Source organism: Cydia pomonella, chromosome 22 (assembly GCF_033807575.1).
Source record: "Cydia pomonella isolate Wapato2018A chromosome 22, ilCydPomo1, whole genome shotgun sequence".
NCBI lineage: Eukaryota > Metazoa > Arthropoda > Insecta > Lepidoptera > Tortricidae > Cydia > Cydia pomonella.
In genome coordinates, this window is record NC_084724.1 from 248,436 (window position 1) to 273,285 (window position 24,850).

The 24,850-nt window shown below is 42.7% G+C and overlaps 1 protein-coding gene across 2 annotated transcripts; it reads right to left on the bottom strand.

The window, feature by feature from the left end:
- Positions 1–507: 507 nt before the first annotated feature.
- On the bottom strand, positions 508–24,798 carry LOC133530260 (vacuolar protein sorting-associated protein 35). 2 transcript variants are annotated; one of them, XM_061868136.1, is made up of 18 exons: positions 24,538–24,798; positions 24,289–24,369; positions 22,923–23,043; positions 21,516–21,709; positions 21,095–21,223; positions 19,758–19,843; positions 18,617–18,809; positions 17,109–17,237; positions 15,941–16,042; positions 14,460–14,608; positions 11,135–11,894; positions 10,797–10,903; positions 9,442–9,610; positions 8,019–8,116; positions 7,349–7,527; positions 5,354–6,792; positions 3,842–4,015; positions 508–2,047 (listed from the first exon to the last, which is right to left on the bottom strand). In XM_061868136.1, exons 2-18 carry the CDS (start codon positions 24,361–24,363, stop codon positions 1,901–1,903), a joined length of 4,251 nt encoding a protein of 1,416 aa, XP_061724120.1. In that variant the 5' UTR covers positions 24,364–24,369; positions 24,538–24,798; the 3' UTR covers positions 508–1,900. The 2 variants fall into 2 exon arrangements, with proteins under 2 accessions (XP_061724120.1, XP_061724119.1); XM_061868135.1 differs by having other exon boundaries at positions 24,448–24,798.
- Positions 24,799–24,850: the final 52 nt, after the last annotated feature.

The following is a 24,850-nucleotide window of genomic DNA, read 5'->3' on the forward strand; positions in this document are numbered from 1 at the left end:
TATAGTAGATGATTTACGGTGACAAGCGGCTTAGCTTGTTACCTGTGTTTGTGCGCCATCTATTGGCGACTTTTTTAACCTTTCTGTGAATCAGGTGACCGTTGCCAGACCGGTTGGCTTGTTTTTGAACGGAGGAAGATTTACTTTCGCTCGAGCCGCCGGCCTGTCCACGCGTCCTAAGGGTGAGCTGTATCACACCTGAATCACTTTGTTTTGTCGCTCAGATTATGTGCTATTTTGTGTTTATGTATTTTGATTAAATAATTGCGTGATAATTGTATAAATAAATAGTGAGTTGTAAAATTAACTCGGCTACAACATGGAGAGCCAGAGCGAGCCAGATGATGACGGCTCGGCTTCTCCTATAATATCAACTTATAAATCCGACATATATGTATAAATACTTAAATACAAAAAACGCAAAATTGAATTGATTTGACACCTGTCAGTGTACCCATCCCGCTTGAAAAATACTGTAGTACTTAATATAAAAAAAAAAAAAAAACATTTTTTAAATAAATTGTGTTTATTCCATTAACATTACAATATTGCTTTTACAAAACCATTTACATATATTTCTAACGTAATAATATTAATTACAGGTCAAATGCTTATTCTTATAAAATATTAGTCGATGTTATCCATGCCAAGGAAAACTGAATAATATAGACTAATATTTTCTCTCAAACCAGCTACAGATCTAAGGCTATTCACACATTGAGAACGCAATCTGACACGGCGGGCGGAGCGACATCCTGTCCCGCACGCCATGTCCCCAGTGTGTTTAACAAAATTAAATTATTGACAAACTAATGGAGCATACATTGCTAAATCTGTCGGTCCGCTCAGTGTGTGAACCGCCTAAACTTTGCCAAACGCATTGGCCTATTTTAGTCAGCTACATCTTAAGGCGAGGTATGCCCTGACCAGTTTTTGATATTTCCCATTAGATTTTCTAGAATACCTAGAAAATATAATCAAAAGCAACCAGAAATCTTGGGCATACGCATACATAATAATAATAATCTTCCAAAATACTGTTTAATAATAACTTGATCGTCAACAATCAAAGCATTTTATAAAATGTATAGTTTATTTAATTAATTAATATTGACATATTTCTATATACATAATTAGATTTTTTTATTTTTTATACTATGTCGGTGGCAAGCATACGGCCCGCCTGATGGTAAGCAGTCTCCGTAGCCTATGTACGCCTGCAACTCCAGAGGAGTTACATGCGCGTTGCCCCTAAACCCCCCTCCCCCTTGTTGAGCTCTGGCAACCTTACTCACCGGCAGGAACACAACACTATGAGTAGGGTCTAGTGTTATTTGGCTGCGGTTTTCTGTAAGGTGGAGGTACTTCCCCAGTTGGGCTTCCCCAGTATTTTCAAACTCGATGGGCAGGGTGACTGGTGTCATTTCCACCATTTAGTTTATTAAATTAATTAATATTGACATATTTCTATATACATAATTAGATATTTTTTAATGACAATGTAAAATGAAAAGCTCATGTCGACGTTGGTTACGAAAGTAGGATAAATATGTTGCTTTGCGTGAAAAATAAGCAGGACGCAGTTTATGGATGTCGCAGCGTGTTGTCTAAGGGTCTCGCTCTGCTCGGCCGCTAGCTCATCCCACTGTCTGGGTCTAAAATAAATATCTGTCTACTGTGTGGGTCAAAAACGAGTTACCGGTGTATCATATCGTTAACGGACTTCAAAGCCAAATTTTTCGTACTTTATGTTTATTTACAGGCATGTTAAAATCATAAATTATTAACTTTTGTAATGTGGAAAGGATCCTGTAAGAACGTAGAATATTGGGTATATCGCAGCGTGTTGTGACGACCTCGCTTCTTGCTCGGCCGCTAGCTCGTATCTCTATGTTTCTGTCTACTGTAAGAGCGCGTCGTCCAAGGCCGGCAAGTCGGGGGCCGAGCGCCGCAGGTGCCGCAGCGTGTTGTGGAAGTGCCTCGCTATCTGCTCGGCCTCCTCACTCGCCTCCACGTTGCCTAGTTCTTCGCGAATCTTCGCGATCACCTGAAAATACAAATGTAGGTAAAAACGTGGGCGTCAGGATGACGGGTCCATAATAGCTATTTCTAACGAGAGTTAGTCCAATTTTACTACCTTTTTTGTACGATTTGGTATGATCACGTCTGAAAATATAGATATACGGACGATAAAGTGCCAAAAATATGTATACACCTTAATATATGGGCCCTAAGGTCGTGAATACATATTTTTTTTGGACTTTGTATCGACATTTTCAGACGTGACATCAAAAAATTAGTACCTCGCTAAAAATAGAGAAATATTGAAAATAAAGTGGCCAGCCATTCTGACGTCAGGTTGACAGGACCAAGTCCAGTTCTCTTCATTGTAGACTGTATGTCAACCAGCTAGCTCGCAAAGGATCTCTACATTCTTCCAGAACTGATGGGAACTTGCATTTTATCCACAGGAGTAGCAAAGTTACAATCAAATTTTGAATTGTTTCCTCATGTATCTTACAATCAGAAGGATTTCATAAGAAATAACAACAATCTAATGATAGATAGATGAGAAACGAATAAATCGCTTGCCACAATACACATATGTACCCGTCCCGGACCCGGGTACGTCCTTACTACTACGTCCAAAAGAGAGGTATGGGCACTGTGAATGTCATCTCGCTTTGTGTGGTAGGGCACAGCACAGCGGATGTCGTCCCAGATCTAGAGCAGAGCCCAACTGGGGAAGTACCTCCACCTTACAGAAAACCGCAGCCCAATAACACTAGATCCTACTCATAGTGTTGTGTTGCTGCCGGTGAGTAAGGTTGCCAGAGCTCAACGAGGGGAGGGGGGGGGGGGGGTGTTAGGGTCGGCAACGCACATGTAACTCCTCTCGAGTTGCAGGCGTACATAGGCTACGAAGACACTTACCATCAGGCGGGCCGTATGCTTGTTTGTAACCGGCGTAGTATAAAAAATATATATAAACAAAAAATAATAGAAAGAATAGCAACACTAAAATAAAAATAAAGAACAAAGAGTATCATTAAAAGGTAGGCAGGTTTGCTGAGTGCGTCGCAGCAAAACAAAAGGGTTCTGGCTCAGTAATTGATAATATGCTCCACTCTTTCGGGTGAAGCACTGATAATTCTGCTAGAACCCAGATCACGAACAGATTATCGATGTACCAAAAGAATATAAATAAACAAAAATAATTAGTAGCTTGCCTATTAAATAATAATAATAAATGTCGTAGTATGAAGTATAAAAAACCGTGTTGGTGTATAGTACTATATCAGATATGGAGGATAAACGACCTACAATAATATAAAGTATTTGTACACATAGACTAGATTCGGTAATTTGCAACCAAGCACCCGTGCGGAATTCCTGCAATTTGTTTATTTAAAAGGTACATTTTAAAATGATACTTAAACGATTGTTTTGTTTTAAGGCATCTTAATGGTGGAGGGATATTATTCCAGCACTTGGTTGCGCCATACCGGAAGCAGCTCGTAAAAGCGACGGTTTTGTGTGGGTGTGTTTCTAAAAGACAACGCCTGGTGGATATAGTACCATGCCGTCTGTGGAATGAAAAAAAACCGGAATATTTATACTTAAAAATACATATTTCCATATTTTTGAGTATAAACCTTCCGGTTTCTTGTCATTCAGGACACCAAACAGAATACTTGCAAGGCGTAGGTGTCTGCGAGACGTCATATTAAGTATCGAAGCTTTATTTGAATGTGGGGTAATGTGATTTCTAGGCGGGACTGAATAACAGAAACGGCTACGGTCATATAAGGCACAGTATGTACGGTGAATGACATATTACCGTATGTATGAGTTGCGGGGTGAGGCCGGGATGCCTCCGGGTCCTGAGCAGCGCGTACCGGCCCAGCAGCTCGGCGAGCAGCTGCGCCTGCACGGCGCCGTCCATGCACTGCGCGGCCACGCGCGCCGCCTTGCGCAGGCACTCCAGCGCGCGCGCCGCGTCGCTCAGCGCCCACTGCAACCAGCACCACGGTCACTCCCGCCCGCGCGACGGCCCCTACCACCCACTACTGACTAACCCGACCGACGGCAGTCGAGTACTAAGTCGTATTTTTAACTCAAAAATTATCTAGGTCCGAAAGCGTTAAGGCGTGTCTCGATATCGCGTTGCGAGCGTTGTTCGACCGCGGCAAATATGTATTTTGGCTCGAGGGCCATTATTGAATCTTGAATTATACCGCGACGGCCGCGCGCGGCGAACGATCCGACGGTCGACCAGTTTTTTTTAAGGACATTATTACACAAATTGACTAAGTCCCACAGTAAGCTCAATAAGGCTTGTGTTGAGGGTACTTAGACCACTATATATTTAAGTATTTATAAATATTTATATAATATATAAATATTTATAAATACTTAAATACATAGAAAACACCCATGACTCGGGAACAAATATTCATGGTCATCACATGAATAAATGCCCTTACCAGAATTTGAGCCCGGGACCATCAGTTTCACTACCCACTAGGCCAAACTGGTCGTCAAAAGTTTACAGGCAGACCCATTGCTGCATTAATAGCATTCCATGCATCATTTCTTAATGATATGTTGCGATAATCACCACATATACTATTCCATATAAACTGTTTATAGCCGTGTAATTTCATTAAATTACGACACTTTCCATTATCCATGTCTGCGGCCGCGCGAACCAACTGAAATATATACACATCCGTCCCATCTGCGCGAACAAAACGCTGCGAGCGCTCGATTTTTTCGCCGCGCGATATCGAGACATGGATTTACACGATTTAAAAAAATACTGTCATTACAAGCTTTTATTTGGTTTCACCTGTCCCGTTGTCTGTGGGTCTGTAATCAAATTTTGCAAGTTAAATTTGATCCACTTCCCGGTTTCCGATTGAGCTCAAAATTTGTATACATATGTAAGTCGGGTGACAGCGCAATATTATGATACCATCGAGCTGATCTGATGATGGAGACAGATGGACATAGGAACTCTGTGATACTGATAAAACAATGCAACCTAATTGTGTTTGGGGTTTTTTTAGAATTGGCTCGATGAGTATTAGTTGCCTGTAGAAAGAAAAGTAGTCAGCGATAAAAGCTTGTACCAAAAATGAATTTTTTGCCAAAAACTTTTTTTTTAAAAATTTATTTAGGAAACAAACAGTTACATATATAAGCTTAAGCTTAGCTTAAGTGATAACAAACAGACCTTTAGTTCCATTGAAAATAAAAGAATCATTAACTACGCCTCCAGTTTTTGGCACGTCTATGTCAGCTTCGTAGAGCAGTCAAAGATAAACGTTATTAATAGTAGTATACCCACCGGGCCGCCGTCCTTGTCCCTCTTCCAGTAGAGGTGCGCGCACAGCGCGGCGGCGCGCGCCTGGTCGGGCTTCTTGAGCAGCTTGCCGGCCGCCAGCGCGCACGACGAGCGCAGCGGCTCCATGCTCTCCGCGCCTGGGGGGGGGGACATGTAGTATACCCACCGGGCCGCCGTCCTTGTCCCTCTTCCAGTAGAGGTGCGCGCACAGCGCGGCGGCGCGCGCCTGGTCGGGCTTCTTGAGCAGCTTGCCGGCCGCCAGCGCGCACGACGAGCGCAGCGGCTCCATGCTCTCCGCGCCTGGGGGGGGGGACATGTAGTATACCCACCGGGCCGCCGTCCTTGTCCCTCTTCCAGTAGAGGTGCGCGCACAGCGCGGCGGCGCGCGCCTGGTCGGGCTTCTTGAGCAGCTTGCCGGCCGCCAGCGCGCACGACGAGCGCAGCGGCTCCATGCTCTCCGCGCCTGGGGGGGGGGACATGTAGTATACCCACCGGGCCGCCGTCCTTGTCCCTCTTCCAGTAGAGGTGCGCGCACAGCGCGGCGGCGCGCGCCTGGTCGGGCTTCTTGAGCAGCTTGCCGGCCGCCAGCGCGCACGACGAGCGCAGCGGCTCCATGCTCTCCGCGCCTGGGGGGGGGGACATGTAGTATACCCACCGGGCCGCCGTCCTTGTCCCTCTTCCAGTAGAGGTGCGCGCACAGCGCGGCGGCGCGCGCCTGGTCGGGCTTCTTGAGCAGCTTGCCGGCCGCCAGCGCGCACGACGAGCGCAGCGGCTCCATGCTCTCCGCGCCTGGGGGGGGGGACATGTAGTATACCCACCGGGCCGCCGTCCTTGTCCCTCTTCCAGTAGAGGTGCGCGCACAGCGCGGCGGCGCGCGCCTGGTCGGGCTTCTTGAGCAGCTTGCCGGCCGCCAGCGCGCACGACGAGCGCAGCGGCTCCATGCTCTCCGCGCCTGGGGGGGGGGGACATGTAGTATACCCACCGGGCCGCCGTCCTTGTCCCTCTTCCAGTAGAGGTGCGCGCACAGCGCGGCGGCGCGCGCCTGGTCGGGCTTCTTGAGCAGCTTGCCGGCCGCCAGCGCGCACGACGAGCGCAGCGGCTCCATGCTCTCCGCGCCTGGGGGGGGGGACATGTAGTATACCCACCGGGCCGCCGTCCTTGTCCCTCTTCCAGTAGAGGTGCGCGCACAGCGCGGCGGCGCGCGCCTGGTCGGGCTTCTTGAGCAGCTTGCCGGCCGCCAGCGCGCACGACGAGCGCAGCGGCTCCATGCTCTCCGCGCCTGGGGGGGGGGACATGTAGTATACCCACCGGGCCGCCGTCCTTGTCCCTCTTCCAGTAGAGGTGCGCGCACAGCGCGGCGGCGCGCGCCTGGTCGGGCTTCTTGAGCAGCTTGCCGGCCGCCAGCGCGCACGACGAGCGCAGCGGCTCCATGCTCTCCGCGCCTGGGGGGGGGGACATGTAGTATGCACCTGGCTTTATAATTTTGAGTTGTTGTTTATGGTCATTTTAGATTGCATACAGAACTGTCAAGATTTGGCGGGATGCCGTCGCCCGATGTTATATTCCATTTGATGTTTCTAATCTTATTTAATACTTTGTATCGATATAATAAAAGGAATGTTACTGGAAGCTGTGATTTGTGTGCTAACCCCCCTTTCCTGCGCACTAAATCAATGGAAGATATTAACCATCAAAACTTACACCGTTAACTAGCCGTTCGAATGCCCATAAAAAGGTTCCTTTCCTTTGCATTTTGAACCTTCTCGTCCTCGTAGAGCGAGAAAACTTGCCCGAAATGAAATAAAAGGGATCATTAACTGTCAAAATATACATGTATTTCAGACACATTTTCATTGTTTATAAGTGTGACTAGTTTTGCAATAGCTAAGGTTTCAAAATAACAGCTGAAACCATCGCCAGCGATAATGTCTTTACAAATTGGTGCCTTGACCAGGATTTTTTCAAACTATCTTTTTTTTTAATAATTTTTTTAAATACCTAAGCAGCGGGCCTGTTCAGCCGTGGCAATGAGTAACGTTAAAGCCTGTAGCTGCGCCCGGGAGTCCGGGATCTCGTCCTCGTAGAGAGAGAAAGCCTGCGCGATGAACTCGTAGGCGAGCGTTTCGTGATTCGCGAAGCCTATCTCGCTGATCGCTAGAGCTCCTTGTAGGTACAACCTGAGAAATAAGAAAATACGAACTGTACAGCCTGGTACTGTCCACGAACCCCGAAATCATGTTTTTTCGTAAGGCCTCGTAGGGTCATGTTCTTCTCTCACTCTCACAGCGAAAGCGAGACGGATGTGCGTGCTAGAAACCGCAGATAACATGTTTATGAATTTTAATTTGTTGTACATTTTAAGAATAAATAAATCGATGAGGAACCTTAAACTTTAAATTGCGCATGTTTAGAAACAATTTTCATATTTTTAGCATTTGTGCATAAATTGTTACACATTTTAAAAGCGCGTTTTAGACCTATGTCCGTGATTTTTTTTTATCGAGCGAAAGTAAAAAAAACAGGATTCGAATAGATGTGGTCACTACAGAAAGGCCTCAAGATTGCTAATTAAATTTTTGGCAACTGTATATTGTGATCTAAAAAGTTTTCTGTACTTTTTTTCCGTAAATTGGTAGCAAAAGTTAAACGTATAAGATATTAAGCTCACCGCAGAGGCAACTCCGCCAGCTCGGCCTTCACCAACATGCTGATGCTCTGGTGGCAGAACTGGAAGATCTTTTGACACTTCTTCTCCCACATCTCGTCCTGCACAGAAACAGCATCCAGAACGTAGGATTTTAAATCGACAAAGGAATCCACTCTTACAGCCACCACACACTAGCGTCTCCTGAGCGTGGTGTGTATAGAAATTATTCTAGTTTTGTATGCCATCGGGTAGGGTATGATGATAATCATATTTATTTACCGTTACTGTAATCAGTTTGATACATACTCACAAATAAAAACCCGGCCAAATGCGAGTCGGAGTCGCGCACCGAGGGTTCGGGCACGCGTTCCTGAGATAAAGGGTCTTGACAGACAGACGGACGGACAACAAAGTGATCCTATAGGGACCGTGCGCGTTGGAAGATCTGCCATCTTGTGGCCTGAATCGGAACCATAAACATGCACATTTACACGTCACGTGTTTTCTTGTGCATAGTAGGTTCTGCCATCTTGTGGGCTACATCGGAACAATAAACATCACATTTACGCCTCGCGCCAAAAATCTGACGGCTCCTGTGCTGCCTCCTACAGTTCAGGCACGCTCCCTATAAGGGTTCCGTTTTTCCCTTTCGAGGTACGGTACTCTAAAAATGAAGTTTGATAGTCAAGCGTCCAAGAAACATATGGCTCAGTAAAACGTCTATTTCAGCTGTCGAACTCGGGGCGCGTGTTATTCTTAGACCTAACATCTCTGCTAAAATTAATAATTCTTTGTTTTCAGTATGGTGCCGTGACCAGGATTTCCTATAAGTTTTTTCACGAAAACATGTCGTTTCATTCTTTTTACGGTTCCGTTCCTCAAAAGGAAAGACTGAACCCTTTTAGGATCACTTTGTTTTCCGTCCGTCTTTCTGTCTGTCAAAATCCTTTAGCTAAAAAATTATAGCATACTTCCCGTCGACCTAGAACTATGAAACTTGGCTAGTAACATTATCATGCACCACAAATACAGGAAAATATCCAAAAAATTATAAACTTGTGTAAAATAAATAAATAAGTTGAATTAGTACGGAACCCTCGACGGAACGACTTTTTTTTTTAATACTACGTCGGTGGCAAACAAGCATACGGCCCGCCTGATGGTAAGCAGTCTCCGTAGCCTATGTACGCCTGCAACTCCAGAGGAGTTACATGCGCGTTGCCGACCCTAAACCCGGGGGCCTCGTTGAGCTCTAACGCGACGCGACTTTCACTTGTACAGTTATTTATTTATTCATTGTTCGGAGAACCAACAGCTATAAATTGCACAATAGTTATATATAGATAACAAAGAGCCAATTATAGGTTCCCACAGGTAGCAACAGGTTAACAGATAATTGGTGGTTAGCACTAGATTTTTTTTTTGTAGTTTTTTGAGTAGGAACCTGATCTTTCTCGTCTTTGTACTGCTCAGCCAGTCTGTACGCGTGGAACAGCAGCGGCGGGAAGGTGTGCTGGAGCCGCGCCGCGCCGCCGCCCTGCAGCGCGCGGCGGCTCGCGCTCAGGATCAGGTACTGCTGGTCCGCGCCCGGCGACTTGAACTGGTGGATCAACCTGTCAACACACTTTATCATAGAGACGGACCGAGATCATTTGCCAGAAATTTTAAATATTAAATATTACAGGACATTATTACACAAATTGACTAAGTCCCACAGTAAGCTCAATAAGGCTCGTGTTGAGGGTACTTAGACAACGATATATATAATATATAATAGTACATTACGATACAAGTGCGAAAAATAGGAAATTCGAAACGAGTGGCGATAAATTAAAACACGACTGAAGGGAGTGTTTTAAATCGACACGAGTTGCGAATTACCTATTCGCACATGTATCGTACAACGTTTTACAGTACATATGGCCCTTTAAATGTTCGATACAGTAACGTAATATGCTACTTCTCGCACTAGTGCTATAAAGTAGCCCCATATGTACTGTAAATATTTATAAATACTTAAATACATAGAAAACTCAGGAACAAATATCCATGCTCATCACACGAATAAATGCCCTTACCAGGATTTGAACCCGGAACCATCAGCTTCGTAGGCAGGGTCACTGCCCACTAGGCCAAACCGGTCGTCAAATCACGTCGATTTTGACAGCCCAGACGGTGAAAGTGTTATTTTAAACGTCAGACTTCTACGAAATTATAACGTTTACTAAACACTTGCACAAGCTCGTTAACCCTTTGACGGCCAAGAACACCTAAATGCGTCGTAAATAGTCGTGACCACGGCGCCAGACATCCGTAGGTGTTATGGCGGACGCTGTCAAAGTAACCTTCACATTTTCAAGTAAAATTTACATTAGCTCGCTTACGCCCGTGGCCTTGGCGTAGTAGTAAAATTTTTGTTTATAACGTAAAGCGTATAACGTGCTTAGATTCTAAAACGATATTGATGACATATTTAATAGTGTGAATCAACTTTACCCTTTCCCTTAGGCAACTTATAACACTTTATAGTATTTTAATTTAATAAGCATGCATTTTCGAGATAGTTATAGGCATGTCAGGCTAGTAGAATGCTCACACAACAATCGACGTTTAGAAATGCGACCAGGAGAGAATATGAAAGTGTTTTTACCCAATTTGAAACAGAGACGCTTAGCTCACACTTCGCACTCACTCGGTCAATAAATGTAACATAGCTATAAATGTATAATAACATATCTATGACTCTAAAAGATACTTGAATTTAATGGTTTTATTTATCATTTATTAATATTGTGTTACCTCGCTAGGAGCCACTGTTCCTCGGCAAAATCATCCGGGTCCGGGTTGGCGGGCTGGTCGGGCTGGTCGTGGACCAGCACGTCCAACATGGACAACACGGACTCCACCTGGGATAACATCAAGATAGGTATAGACAAGTTATAGAGTTATTGCCCACTATGACAAGTTACCCAATATGACAAGTAACCATTTAAATTAATTGATAATTTTAATTTCGGTTTAATTTAATGAATAATTTGAAGTAAGTGCGCGATGAGCGGCCGGTAGTGCTGCAGCTTGGTGAGGGTCAGCACGTCCTTGTGCTGCTCGCCGGGCAGCTGCAGGATCCTCGTACTTACGTCTTCAGGTGTGGACACGATGGTCCCAGCATCAATGAGCAGCGAGGCCAGGTGCGCCGCCAGACTGGCGCGGCCCGCGTGCGGCAGGTGCGCGATGAGCGGCCGGTAGTGCTGCAGCTTGGTGAGGGTCAGCACGTCCTTGTACTGCTCGCCGGGCAGCTGCAGGATCCTCGTACTTACGTCTTCAGGTGTGGACACGATGGTCCCAGCATCAATGAGCAGCGAGGCCAGGTGCGCCGCCAGACTGGCGCGGCCCGCGTGCGGCAGGTGCGCGATGAGCGGCCGGTAGTGCTGCAGCTTGGTGAGGGTCAGCACGTCCTTGTACTGCTCGCCGGGCAGCTGCAGGATCCTCGTACTTACGTCTTCAGGTGTGGACACGATGGTCCCAGCATCAATGAGCAGCGAGGCCAGGTGCGCCGCCAGACTGGCGCGGCCCGCGTGCGGCAGGTGCGCGATGAGCGGCCGGTAGTGCTGCAGCTTGGTGAGGGTCAGCACGTCCTTGTGCTGCTCGCCGGGCAGCTGCAGGATCCTCGTACTTACGTCTTCAGGTGTGGACACGATGGTCCCAGCATCAATGAGCAGCGAGGCCAGGTGCGCCGCCAGACTGGCGCGGCCCGCGTGCGGCAGGTGCGCGATGAGCGGCCGGTAGTGCTGCAGCTTGGTGAGGGTCAGCACGTCCTTGTACTGCTCGCCGGGCAGCTTCAGGATCTTCATCAGCTCTTTGAACACTGGGGTGTTCTGTTCCATGTGCGTTTTGCCGCTGGAAAAACAATATGTCTTAATAATTTATCCAATTATGATATAGTAAATACACTGAAATTATGCTGTACAGCGCTATAGAGACCGTGCGTGTTGAAGTTTCTGCCATCTCGTGACACGAATCAAAAGCGAAAACAATTGGCGCTTCTAAGCAGGTGCTGCCCCCTACACTTCACGCTGGTCTATTTCGCAGTAGGGTCTGCCATCTTACTAACTCAAATCTAAAAATGGAAACTTGACATAATGCTTCGCGCCAATGAAGGGCTTCTGTGCTGCCGTCTACAATTCATGCACACTCTCTATATGTGTTCTGGTCACTGAATTGAGAAACGTTAAGTTACCGCATTATGGACACGTACGGTCGGCAATACTATTCGACAAGCACCTTTGCATATAAACTTCTATGCAGGGGGGTCACTAGCTTCGGTCTGAAGCTGACTGCACAATGAATTTTCAGTGAAAATATAATAAAATTCCTTGTTACAATTTGGTGCCATGACCAGGATAATTTCTTCTTCTTCTTCTTCACTGGCTCAGTGACCCAAACAGGATCTTGGCCTCTGACACAAGAGAGCGCCAGTCTGCCCTATCCTGCGCCACTTCACGCCAGTTGGGTATTCCGAGGGCGAACAGGTCTTTTAGGATTTCGTCGCTCCAGCGGTATCTGGGACGCCCAGACGGACGTTTTCCACCCGGATGCCCCACATACGCTCTTCTTACGGCACGATCCTCTACCATCCTCGCTAGGTGACCGAGCCAGCGGAGTCGTGTGGCTTTGATTTCGCCAATTATATTGGGCATCGCAACCAGCTCCTCTAGCTCCCTATTCTTTCTACGCCAAGTTCCATCTTCATCTCTGATAGGTCCCAGAATCTTCCGCCAGATTTTCCTCTCCGCCACTAAGAGCTTGCTCTCTTCTTTCTGAGTCATAGTCCAAGCTTCACACCCATACATCAAAATTGGCCTAATTACAGTCTTGTAGACACGAATCTTGGTTGGTCTACTGATCAGCTTTGACACTAAAACTCGATGGAGCGCTGCCGAGCATCTTAAAGCGTTTTGGATTCGTAGATCTATCTCTTCCTCCCTTCGGTTGGTATCGGTTACTGTGCAACCAAGATACCTAAAATGATCCACACCTTTGTAGGTGGTTGCTCCGACTACTAGGTCTTCTCTATCAGCTCTGGTGTTCTTGTACCTTTTCATTTGGGTATATTCTGTTTTCTGGTGGTTGATTCTGAGACCTATCTTCTCCCCTTCCTGCTCCACAATTCTAGCCATGGCCCCCTGGTCCCCTTTGTTTTGCGCCAATAGCCCCAGATCATCAGCATATCCAATGACCTTATGCCTGCCGTTCAACTCTATACCCCCATCATGCATAAGGGGGCGTCCATAAATTACGTGAGATGATTAAAGGGGGGAGGGGGTCGAGTCAAATCTCATCTAATCTCACGTTGGGGAGAGGGGGGGTCTCGACAAATATCACGCAATTTATGCACTGATTGAAACAAAAAAAATATATACTATTTTGGTCCATTTAATCCAAATTGTATGTACATGCTTAAACTAGTCGTAAATAAAAGCACGAACCAAATTGTTTTTTCTTTTTACAATAAACAATCCAACGCGTTTACGTAATAAACCCACATTCTGAAAAATCTCACGTGAGATTGGGGGACGGGGGAGGGGGTTGAATAAAATCTCACGACATCTCACCAAGGGGGGAGGGAGGGTCAGAAAATTGAAAAAAACACCTCACGTAATTTATGGACGCCCCCTAAGTAATTTTCGGACGACGTATTCGAGTGCCAAGTTGAACCACCAAGTTGAAGATGACCAGGATAATTTAAAACAACAAAACGAAATCAACCTTACTTCCTTTCTAAATAGATTCTAATTTCATTGTCAACTATTGTCTTCGGTTACCATCATCTTCTTCGCGTTGTCCCGGCATTTTGCCACGGCTCATGGGAGCCTGGGGTCCGCTTGGCAACTAATTCCAAGGATTGGCGTAGGCACCAATTTTTAAGAAAGCGGCTGCCATCTAACCTTCCAACCTAGAGGGTAAACTAGGCGTTATTGGAATTTGTCCGGTTTCCTCACGATGTTTTCCTATTGTCTTCGGTTACCGCGATTAGTTTCGGTTATAGCGATTATACTTATTCATGAAATTAAGGAATTAACACGCAATACATCGCGTATAATGAATTTAAAATACATCTCGACGTTTCGAGCCCTTTACATTGCTCGTGATTCGTGATCCACGATCTATTTACTTCATTTCAAGTCTATAGGTATGTTTTAGAGATAAATTTACTTACTTTACTGCTGTGGCGCAGCGACCCGAAGTGGGTCTTGGCCTCCGAGACCAAAGACTGCACAATCTTCACCCCTCCGGACTGGCGGCTTTCATTTCTCCAATGATGTTCGGCTCGGACATCAGGTCTTCAATGTCCTGGTTCCAGCAGATACTGGGTCTTCGGTAGATCTTCCAGCTACCAGTAGCGCGCGCTCTTCTTTTTGTGTTAGGAAGAAGGAAGAGACAAATTAAGTCACAAAGAATTACCTGTTTTGTAAAATGTCTTTGCAGATGGTATCCGTATGTGCCAGAACTTTGTCGACGTAGTTGAGCCGGTCCGGGTGGCAGCGCTGAGCGAGCTTCAGCAGTGCCAGTTGGAGACTTAACGTGTCCTCTGGAGGCATGTCCGTGCGGCTCTGTTGGAGAGACGTATTGTTTAAACAAATTGACAACTTTATAACAAAATTATTGTAACACTTTAAACTCTCGCGTTGTACACATATTTAATGTTATTAACGGTTGTAATGCGATTTAATGTCATTATTTGACCTTTTATCCGACGTTTCAGCCACGTGGCACTAGCTGTGGTCACGGAAGACGGCCCAGCAAAATGGCAATGGAGATATTGGTAAGAGCTTGTGCACAAATCACGCGAGGTTTTTACGGCTACTATTGACCCCCCCCCCCCCCCCTGATGAGGTTCTTGGCTATCCTCCCCCCCCCCCCCCCCACATAAACCCACGTGTATTTAGAGAATTTTTTTATTAGACCTAATGTTAAGATAAATAGTATTGTGTATAGTAAATCTTGTTTATTTTACTATTTTCGTTATGAATGTGATATTTATTATAGGCGCTTCAAAATGTTATCTACTCATGTGTTAGTTATTTTTTCTTAGTTTCCTTCACTGTAGAAAAATACACGTGAGATCTTATACCGCCCCTCCCCCAACGTGATCTATCATGATTTTTTCGTGACCGATGGTTCTAGGAGACGAAGCCCGCGTTGTTGATCACAAACTGATTATAATAAAGTTAATTTCGTACTAAAATGGCAAACTGGTCGGACACACAGGTCATTTAGTATACGGTATATAAGAAAAGGGCTAAATAAAAGTTTTAACTCAAAAATAGTTAGATTACAAAATACAATAAAGAAAAAATACACAAAAAATTGTTTTCTCTCCCGTGCGCCTGAAATGTGTAATAATCAATTTTTGCATATAAACCCTTTTAATGTATCCACTTTAACTTTTAAAAACGAAATACGTAATTGCTTATTGAAATCCCCGATAATTTTAACGTTGAATGTTGTAAAACCTAATGATATACATATATATGTGTGTGTGTGAGTGTGTTGTATCAGAAGGATAAAGATTGTAAGAAATCATTTAATATTTCCTATTTACTGTCATTTAATTACACTGTTAACCGGATTACTTCGGCAACTTAACTGACAGCGGAAGGTTTCCAATATAAATATATTATATACATATGTGTATATAAAGTAAAGGATCAGTTTAAATGCTGTAAACCTATCTGTTGTGTTGCACGATGAATCTATTTACCACTCAGTATCAACTCCTATGTTTTCACAATATAACTTGAAAAATGTTTCGGCACTGATTGTCTTCTCCGTAATCCATTTATTGTATCTTTTCATGTAATGACTGTTATAAATAAAAATAAAAATAAAATAAAATAATGTTAGACAATAATTAGACAATGGTAGCGACGGTAAGGCGGTACCTGCGTGATGGCGGCCACCTGGTCGGAGAACACCTCGAACAGCTGCACCTGCTGCTCCTGCCCGTCCTCCGTCACCACGAAGTTCACTCCGTTCTCGCTCCGCTGCAAAATCATTTGTAACGTGCTTGTATAATTTGTAGCGCTGGTGGCCTAGCGGTAAGAGCGTGCGACTTGCAATCCGGAGGTCGCGGGTTCAAACCCCGGCTCGCGTACCAATGAGTTATTCGGAACTTATATACGAAATATCATTTGATATTTACCAGTCGCTTTTCGGTGAAGGAAAACATCGTGAGGAAACCGGATTAATCCCAATAAGGCCTAGTTTACCCTCTGGGTTGGAAGGTCAGATGGCAGTCGCTTTGGTAAAAACTTATGCCTACGCCTATTCCCGGGATTAGTTGCCAAGCGGACCCCAGGCTCCCATAAGCCGTGGCAAAATGCCGGGACAACGCGAGGAACAAGAAGAAGATTAAATATGTTTGACATATACCTACAATATAAAAGAACATTTTTGATCTGCGGTTATTAATAGTCGATTATTAACTAAAGGATGAAAGGCTTTCTATCGAGGAAGTTTGGCGCTCGAACGCAGTAAGGGCGCCAATAGTCCGAGACTGAAATGGTGCCTTTCCAAACACTTTACTTTTCATTTCGAATACGAGAAAAGTATAATACATGTGCATCTAAAAAACACTGCTAAGTATAAAATTCAGTAGTATTTCTTGAGGGTACTTTCAATTAACAATTACAGGTTAAATATCCATTTAAAAGCAAAATTTTAATTGCTTATCGTAAAAAACGTGCTCTAGAGCAGAAACGTATCATTTTCTGCACAGTTTTTAGAACGACAACGACCCACTTTCAGAGCATGAGAAAATATAAATTATTAGCTGAGAAGACGTTAAGGCAAGGGAGAAATTATAGGGGTTAACGGTACCACTTTTAAACCTGGCAACATCAGGTTTCTTGAAGCTTAGGAACACCACTATACGGATCATAAGTCAAACTGTGGTCTTATAATTATGCATACGACACAGTTCTAGAGATCCTGGACTATTTAACAGATTTAACCCCTAATTTCATGTGTCTATGTCTCAGCAAGATTTTATAATAGTATAAATAACACTTAACATATGTTAACTTGATATTATTGTGCTATTCATCATACCTGGCTATAATGCTGCAAGCGCTCAATAAGGGCTGTGATGATGTTTTTGATGTTGACTCCTGGCTGCAACTCGGCACAGGACTTCAGGAACGGCTGGAGAGTCGCCAGGTGGAACTCGTCCGGAAAAACCTGCATAAACAAGTAAACAATTAATATTTTGTGCTGATAAACTTCATAGCAGTTCAGCAGGGATCATCGAGGCATTTTGGAAACTATTGCCCCACGATGGCAGGCAGTCTTCAGCATTTGTGACGCATTCAATACATTTTCATTGCGGTCATCTAATGACATAATCACAATTTTTAAGATTAGGCAAGCTAGAAAATTCCCTTTTTGGGAAAAATATTCTTGTATCTTTTTTTGTGCAAACTTGCTTATGTGCCATACGTCATTACTTAATGTGATTTTTACTTAAAGTGTCTGGTGGGCAAGAGTTTAAAACCTTTACAACTGTTTGGTTTGACTTATGGGGCGTTACAATTGGTGCCTTGACCAGGATTCCTTGAAGCCAGGGATACACTAGGCGACAAATGCCCCACGACACGTGACGCCAGCGACTTCGGCTGAAGTGGCGCGACGTTGCCGGACTTCCTTCGACACTGTCACAAGGCGCGCGGTGTCGCCAGATGTCGCTAGATATGAGCACAGATATTTGTTCCCTATATCATTGATGGGTTCTATGTAAGTATGTATATAAGTATGTATTCAGCTATATACGTATGTATATCGTCGCCTAGTACCCATTAGTACAAGCTTTGCTCAGTTTCAGGCTAGGTCAATTTGAGTTAGATTGCCCCCAAATATTTATTTATTATTTATATCTCAAGCGAAATCGATCGACTTGACTTGTCGCCGTCACATGTCACGACACATTTGTCCCCTAGTGTATCCCTGGCTTTACTGTGTCTGTTAGGGTTCCGTAGCCAAATGGCAAAAAACGGAACCCTTATAGATTCGTCATGTCCGTCTGTCTGTCCGATTCTGTCACAGCCACTTTTTTCCGAAACTATAAAAGCTATACTGTTCAAACTTGGTAAGTAGATGTATTCTATGAACCGCATTATGATGTTTACACAAAAATAGAAAAAAAACAATAAATTTTGGGGGTTCCCCATACTTAGAACTGAAACTCAAAAAATCTTTTTTCATCAAACCCATACGTGTGGGGTATCTATGGATAGGTCTTTAAAAATGATATTGAGGTTTCTAATATCATTTTTTTCTAAACTGAATAGTTTGCGCGAGAGACACTTCCAAAGTGAAAAAAAGTGTGTCCCCCCCCCCCCCTGTAACTTCTAAAATAACGGAATGAAAAATCTAAAAAAAATATATGATATACATTACCATGCAAACTTCCAACGAAAATTGGTTTGAACCAGATCTAGTAAGTAGTTTATTTAATACGTCATAAATGGTACGGAACCCTTCATGGGCGAGTCCGACTCGCACTTGGCCGCTTTTTTTTGTGTGAATTAAGAATGTAGCATGTGTTTATTGAATATAAATACCTGTATACAACATTCTTGTAGGTATTCCTGCGCGATGGCGTCCCTGCAGGACACGACTTGCTCCAGGATGGCGGGCAGCACGCAGCGCTTGTACTCGGCCACCGTGACGCACTCGAGCTGGCTGAGCCGCACTAAATTAGTTCCGACGAGAATCCGCAACTCGGAGCGCTCGCGCTCACGCCGCTCCTTGTCCCTGTCAAATTTAAGTTATATCTTTTATTGTACATATGGTGCTATTTTTTAGCACATTGCGTAATTATGTTGAAAATTTAAAGGGTCATTTGTACTATAAAACGTTGTACAATACACGTGCAAATTCGTAATTCGTAGGTATTTCCTTCTTTTCGCACTTGTATCTTAATAGTACATTACGATACAAGTGCGAAAAATAGGAAATTCGAAACGAGTGGCGATTTATTAAAACACGACCGAAGGGAGTGTTTTAAATCGACACGAGTTGCGAATTACCTATTCGCACATGTATCGTACAACGTTTTACAGTACATATGGCCCTTTAAATGTTCGACACAGTAACGTAATATGCTAATTTTCGCACTAGTACGGGAAGTTAGCACCATATGTACTGTAAATAACTATTATACCAAGTCGGCAAACTGTACACAGTTAGTTACTGTATAGTGCACCGGGTGACGAAAGGTATGGGAGAATTAAAAATTCAAAAGTAAAAAATTAGTCAAAAACATTTAAAAATGTACCTTTTATGTAGATTGTTAGTGCAAGTTATTTTTTGAAGTAAACTATTATTTATATACTTGATGATGTTTAGGACCTGTAACGCCATCTGTTCGTGGGAGTATGTTCTAATACATAATATTGATACGTTCATATGAAAAATTAGGACTTTCAATTATTGTACATACAAATTAGATGGCATATACAACTTATCAATTAATTAACTTGAACAATATATAATCTAAAATATAAAATATATAATATAAAATCAAATGAGTTTTATTTTTTTGGATACAAATAATACGAAACATTCGACCGATTCAATTAGGATTCTAAAATTCGCAGACAATAATTTAACTTTCTCTGTTTTCAGACAACTCTTTCTGCAGTAAGAAGTCTGACAGAGAGAAGACTAGTTTTATAGATGATGTAGTAAACGTAATATTACCTCGAATGCCCCTGATGCTGCATACGGACCCACAGTTTGTTCATCTCCGCGAAGTTCATCAGGATGAAGTCGATCGCATCACGAACCTGAAAAAATAAGGCAAAAGTAGCTTACACTTTCTGTCACTGTATTTACGATAGTAAATTAATAGTTTAATAATATCAAATGCCGATTTAATTATTAAAACCGGCCAAGAGCATGTCGGGCCACGCTCAGTGTAGGGTTCCGTAGTTACTCTTCCGTCACATTAAGCTAAACTGGAGCTTAAAGTATAGTAAATTGTTAACCAAGGGATGAAACGGTACCTTTCACCCGAGTTAAACAAATAGGCAAATTTGCATAATCAGTACCTAATTAAAGTAAGTCTTTTTACTATGAAGGGAAAACTTTTTGCGATAACTCAAAAACAGCTAAACTGATCATGTCCGCTATAGTTTTCATTTAATGTCTTTCTTAAGCTCTACTTCCACGATTTTTTTCATATTTTTTGGACCTATGGTTCAAAAGTTAGAGGGGGGGGGGGGGGACACATTTTTTTATTCTTTCGGAGCGATTATCTCCGAATATATTCACTTTATCAAAAAATGTTTCTTGAAAACCCCTATTAGTTTTGAGAGACCTTTCCAACGATACCCCACACTCTAGGGTTGAAGCGAAAAAAATAATTCACCCCCACTTTACGTGTAGGGGAGGTACCCTAAAAAAAATTAAATTTTTAGATTTTATTGTACGACTTTGTCGGCTTTATTGATTTATATATCCATGCCAAATTTCAGTTTTCTAGCACTAACGACCACGGAGCAAAGCCTCGGACAGACAGACAGACAGACAGACAGACAGACAGACAGACAGACAGACGGACATGGCGAAACTATAAGGGTTCCGTTTTATGCCATTTGGCTACGGAACCCTAAAAAACACTAGAAAAACACGCTTTTATAAACCTGATTGTGTTTAAAGTCCATTAGGTGACCTTTCTCACAAGTGCAAACACGACTATGATACGATATTCCATCATGGAATGCCAGTGCCTATATTCCGGCTTCATCATCAGACCTTGAAACCTAATCGTGGTCAAAGTTCATTACAAGAAAAAGTAAGGTAAGGTAGGTAGTGAGTAAGGTTGCCAGAGCTCAACGAGGGTGGGAGGGGGTTAGGGTCGGCAACGCGCATGTAACTCCTCTGGAGTTGCAGGCGTAGATAGGCTACGGATACTGCTTACCATCAGGCAGGCCGTATGCTTGTTTGCCACCGACGTAGTATAAAAAAAAAAACAAGACTTTTCTAACAAATCCAAACACAGATATGATGCTCTAAGTATAGGTTATAAAACTTACAGTGCCCTCATTCTCGTTCTCAGGCTCGTGTGAGTCCGGCAGCACGTTGCGGGTGCACTGCAGCAGGTAGTTGCGGAGGAACAACCCGCGCAGCGGGTGCTGCACGCCGCGGCACATCTCTACCAGATCCTAGAGCAAATATTGTTGATATATGATGAATAGTGTCGGCCTCAAAACACTCCCTTGAGGGATACCAAATTCTAGGGGAAGTCACCAATCTCAGGTTCTAATTTCGTACAGGGAGATGGATTTGTCAACTAGTTATAAACCAAACCTATCCTTTTGTTTTAACTCCGAGATAATTAAGTTTTTTTAGAACTATCAAAAAGCTCACAGTGTCAAACGCTTTGGCTACGTCAAAACAGCCCGTGTCGACTTTATTGTCATCTATTGCTGGAAATCTGATTGAAAACAGACTTACCTTAAGCAGATCACGTCGAAGACTAGTATTCGTATTGATGTATACTAGACCCACAGTAATAAGCAAGTATAACCGCGGCACGATGTTGCCAGCGTATTGTACGAGCTCATATAGATCGGCAACTTTGCGACCGCGACGGAACTCTTCGAGGAGGTACAGCTCGAGGTGGCGGAGCTCATCGGTTATAGCCATGTCTGGGGTGGGTTAAGGATGTTATTTTTTATAAATGTAAATTTTGTTATGAAATTTTGAAATACAGAAAAAAAATCGTGCTTATTGACGTAGTCCTATAGTATAGTAAATTGGTCATTAATGCTTGTGTTGTGGATACTCAACCCCATTATGTAAACACTCACTATTGGCATGTAAACAATCACTGTTTTTAAGTGTTTTATATGAATGTAACCATGGAATACGTGTTTTTAAATAAATTATGTTTGTTTATGTTTATTATAAACATTGTTATTATACATATATAAGGGATCATGCATTAATTACATCACACGAATTTCTAGGTTTTTTGACCCCTCCCAAAACCTCCAAACACCTCCCCCCCTGGTGTGACGTCACATTTTTCGAATTAGGTATTATTAACCTTTTGACCGCCAAAGACGTCATAATTATGACGTGCGCGGCTACAGCCCAATATCACCCTTCATGCGTATCGACAAGGTTCACGATTACGCGCCGCGTACGATAGGCGTGGCGTTCAAAAGGTTAATATTTTATCAGAAAAGAAATATAAGTAACTTAATAACACAAAACCGATTAACCCTTTTCCAGGCAGAGTACGATTTATCGACCACATACGCGCCATTAGAATTTCAACTTTAGCATTCCGATTTAAGGTTCAAATTAAATTACAATTTCAGGAAATGTTACTTGTCTTCAAATGAATCATCAAAGCTGGATGATTTGGAATATATTTGGATTTTTTGGGAAAACCTTGTAGATTGGTGCGGCCTGGAAAAGGCTTAAGAAAAAAATTTAAACGAATATAAATGATTATTGTTCAAATAATTTGTTGTTTAACTTTACAAAAAATAAACAAATAAAAACATAAATTGAATACTGATGATCTTAAAGTGACGTCACAAGGTTTGTGGCTCCCCCTCCCCCTTTACACAACATGTCAAATTTTCCTCTCCCGCCCCCTAAACGTGTGATGTAATTAGTGGATGACCCCTTAAATATTGCAATTCATATCATAATATTTTTATCATGACATAGATATCCATTGAATTCACAATAAATAGCATTAAAGCATTATTTATGTTTTAATTAATATTGGTTTCTGCAATGTAATGTAATGCTTGGTTATATTAACTGTCCCTTCCAGTGTAAATAAATGTGTGTGTATCATATAAAAACTGCTCTAATTAATATGCCATTGTATAAAAAGGATACAGAGCTCATAGTAGCTCTTGGGCGAGAGCAGCGAAGTGCGCAGCTCTCCGAGCATGGTGGATGCATGCTTCAGCGCATCCATTAGCTTCGACTTGTCCAGGCATCGCTTCATCTGAAATGCCTGCAAAGAAACCATCATTCAATGACAACTGTAATCACAATAATTATTGGAAATGGACATAACTTCGAACTTGATAGGAAGGTTGATGGAAAGAGACCAAGAGGTTGCAGTCCAACTAGATGGTCTGACGAGTCTTGACACCAAGCTACATACATGATGCTCTTCATGACGCAAAGGAGAGATATAGATCTCCCATCTCTCTCAGAAATAAGGAATATGACACAAGGAGGGAATGGAGTAATCACAATATGAAGAAGTCTTTTATAAAGGTATATATAACTTTATTAGTAAAAATAAATATTGATTACATCAGATAAAACATAATTAAACTATAAAACTTAAAACCTAAATCTAAAAATAAATAATACTAAACTTAAAATAAAATACTAAAAAATATCCCCCTGCGGCATGTTGCCGTAGATACTGGCAGCATTTCCTCGCTGTATTGCAAGACTAATTCTTTGAGCGAGGAAGCTGCCAGCTCTGTGGTCGCCGGTGACCTCTGCTAACCTTTTTGAAAGGCCCTTCATGAGCTTAAGGGCACTTGGACCCCACGGGCCAAGGGTCTCGACGCCAAAAGGTATGAAATTGTATTAGGCGCCGAGACCCCTATATTTTGTCATTTTTAATTTTTTTATAAAGGTAAAAGTGAAATATGTGCTTTTAAGAGTGTCATACCCCATGGGCACAAGTTTATAATTGAGATTGCACTATCCACCTGTTATCATAGCGCTGTAAGTATTTGCAAGCAATATTGACCAGTCTGGTCGAGTGAGTGATTTGTAAGAATTTGAGGGAAAACTTCAAATCTGGTAGGCATAACTGCATAACATTAACTTATTACCTATACAAATCTATTTGAATAAAGTCACAATTAGTATGATATATTTTAAAGATATTGGGTATCATCATCAAGATGTTAACTAAACCATTTATGATTGTTTTATCGTATATTGCATTTTAGGTGATTCTGGAGATAAAAGTCTATGTTATTTTAGCAGGAAATTACAGACAATACGTGGAAATATACGGACCAGACAGATGCAAACTTGGATTTGCAGTAAGCAACATAGCTGATATTATAAGTACATTTTGACAATGTTTTGATAAACATAATAAAGTGCTATGATAACTTTGAAAGGTATATTTTATGGTTATAGAAGCAATATTTATGAATGAACGCCCTTCAATTGGTTCTACCAACCGTTTCCACTTAGTGCAATAGGTTTCAATAGAAACAATTACCTGGACTTTGACGACGTTCAGCGCCTCATCCAGCAGCTTCTCCTGCTCCTCCACCGGAGACGCCTGGTTCGTCATTTGCGCCTGCACACAATCATACAAGGAAATCGCTCATTAATCGGCAAACAACAAGAAATAACCATGTAACAGTGCAAAACTAACATTCGACCAAATGTACAGAAACGGGTTGTTAACAGTCATCATGCTGACTAGACTCGTATGGAATGCGGCCTAGAGGCATTATGAACGCACCTGCAACGTGTATCAATAATAAAGTCGTCAATTAAATATGCTGATAAGAGATTTTTGATGGGAATTCTTGTGGGTGTTGTTGACTTTTTTTTTTATTCAACTGACAGCTGCGTTTAATAGGGTGACCGGGGTAATATATTTGAATGTATCAAAATTCATGTAAATTAGTAATGTAGCAAGTTAAAACAAAAAATGATCATTTATATCTGCACTAAGCATTTTATTTTATCATATTTTAACCATTGTTAAATAAAAAATTATATTACTTGAAAGGAAACCAAAAAATAATGTTGTTGTATTTTTGTGCTAGTAA

What these genes read in the sequence shown, in the direction of transcription:
- LOC133530260 (XM_061868135.1), bottom strand. Translation starts at nt 24,489, where the DNA reads ATGATGACTGTTAACAACCCGTTTCTGTACATTTGGTCGAAT. An exon ending in CTGGCGGAGTTGCCTCTGCG is followed by an intron (nt 7,528 to 8,018) that starts GTGAGCTTAATA and finishes CTTATTTCTCAG; the next exon opens with GTTGTACCTACAAGGAGCTC. An exon ending in GGGACAAGGACGGCGGCCCG is followed by an intron (nt 4,016 to 5,353) that starts GTGGGTATACTA and finishes TGCTGGTTGCAG; the next exon opens with TGGGCGCTGAGCGACGCGGC.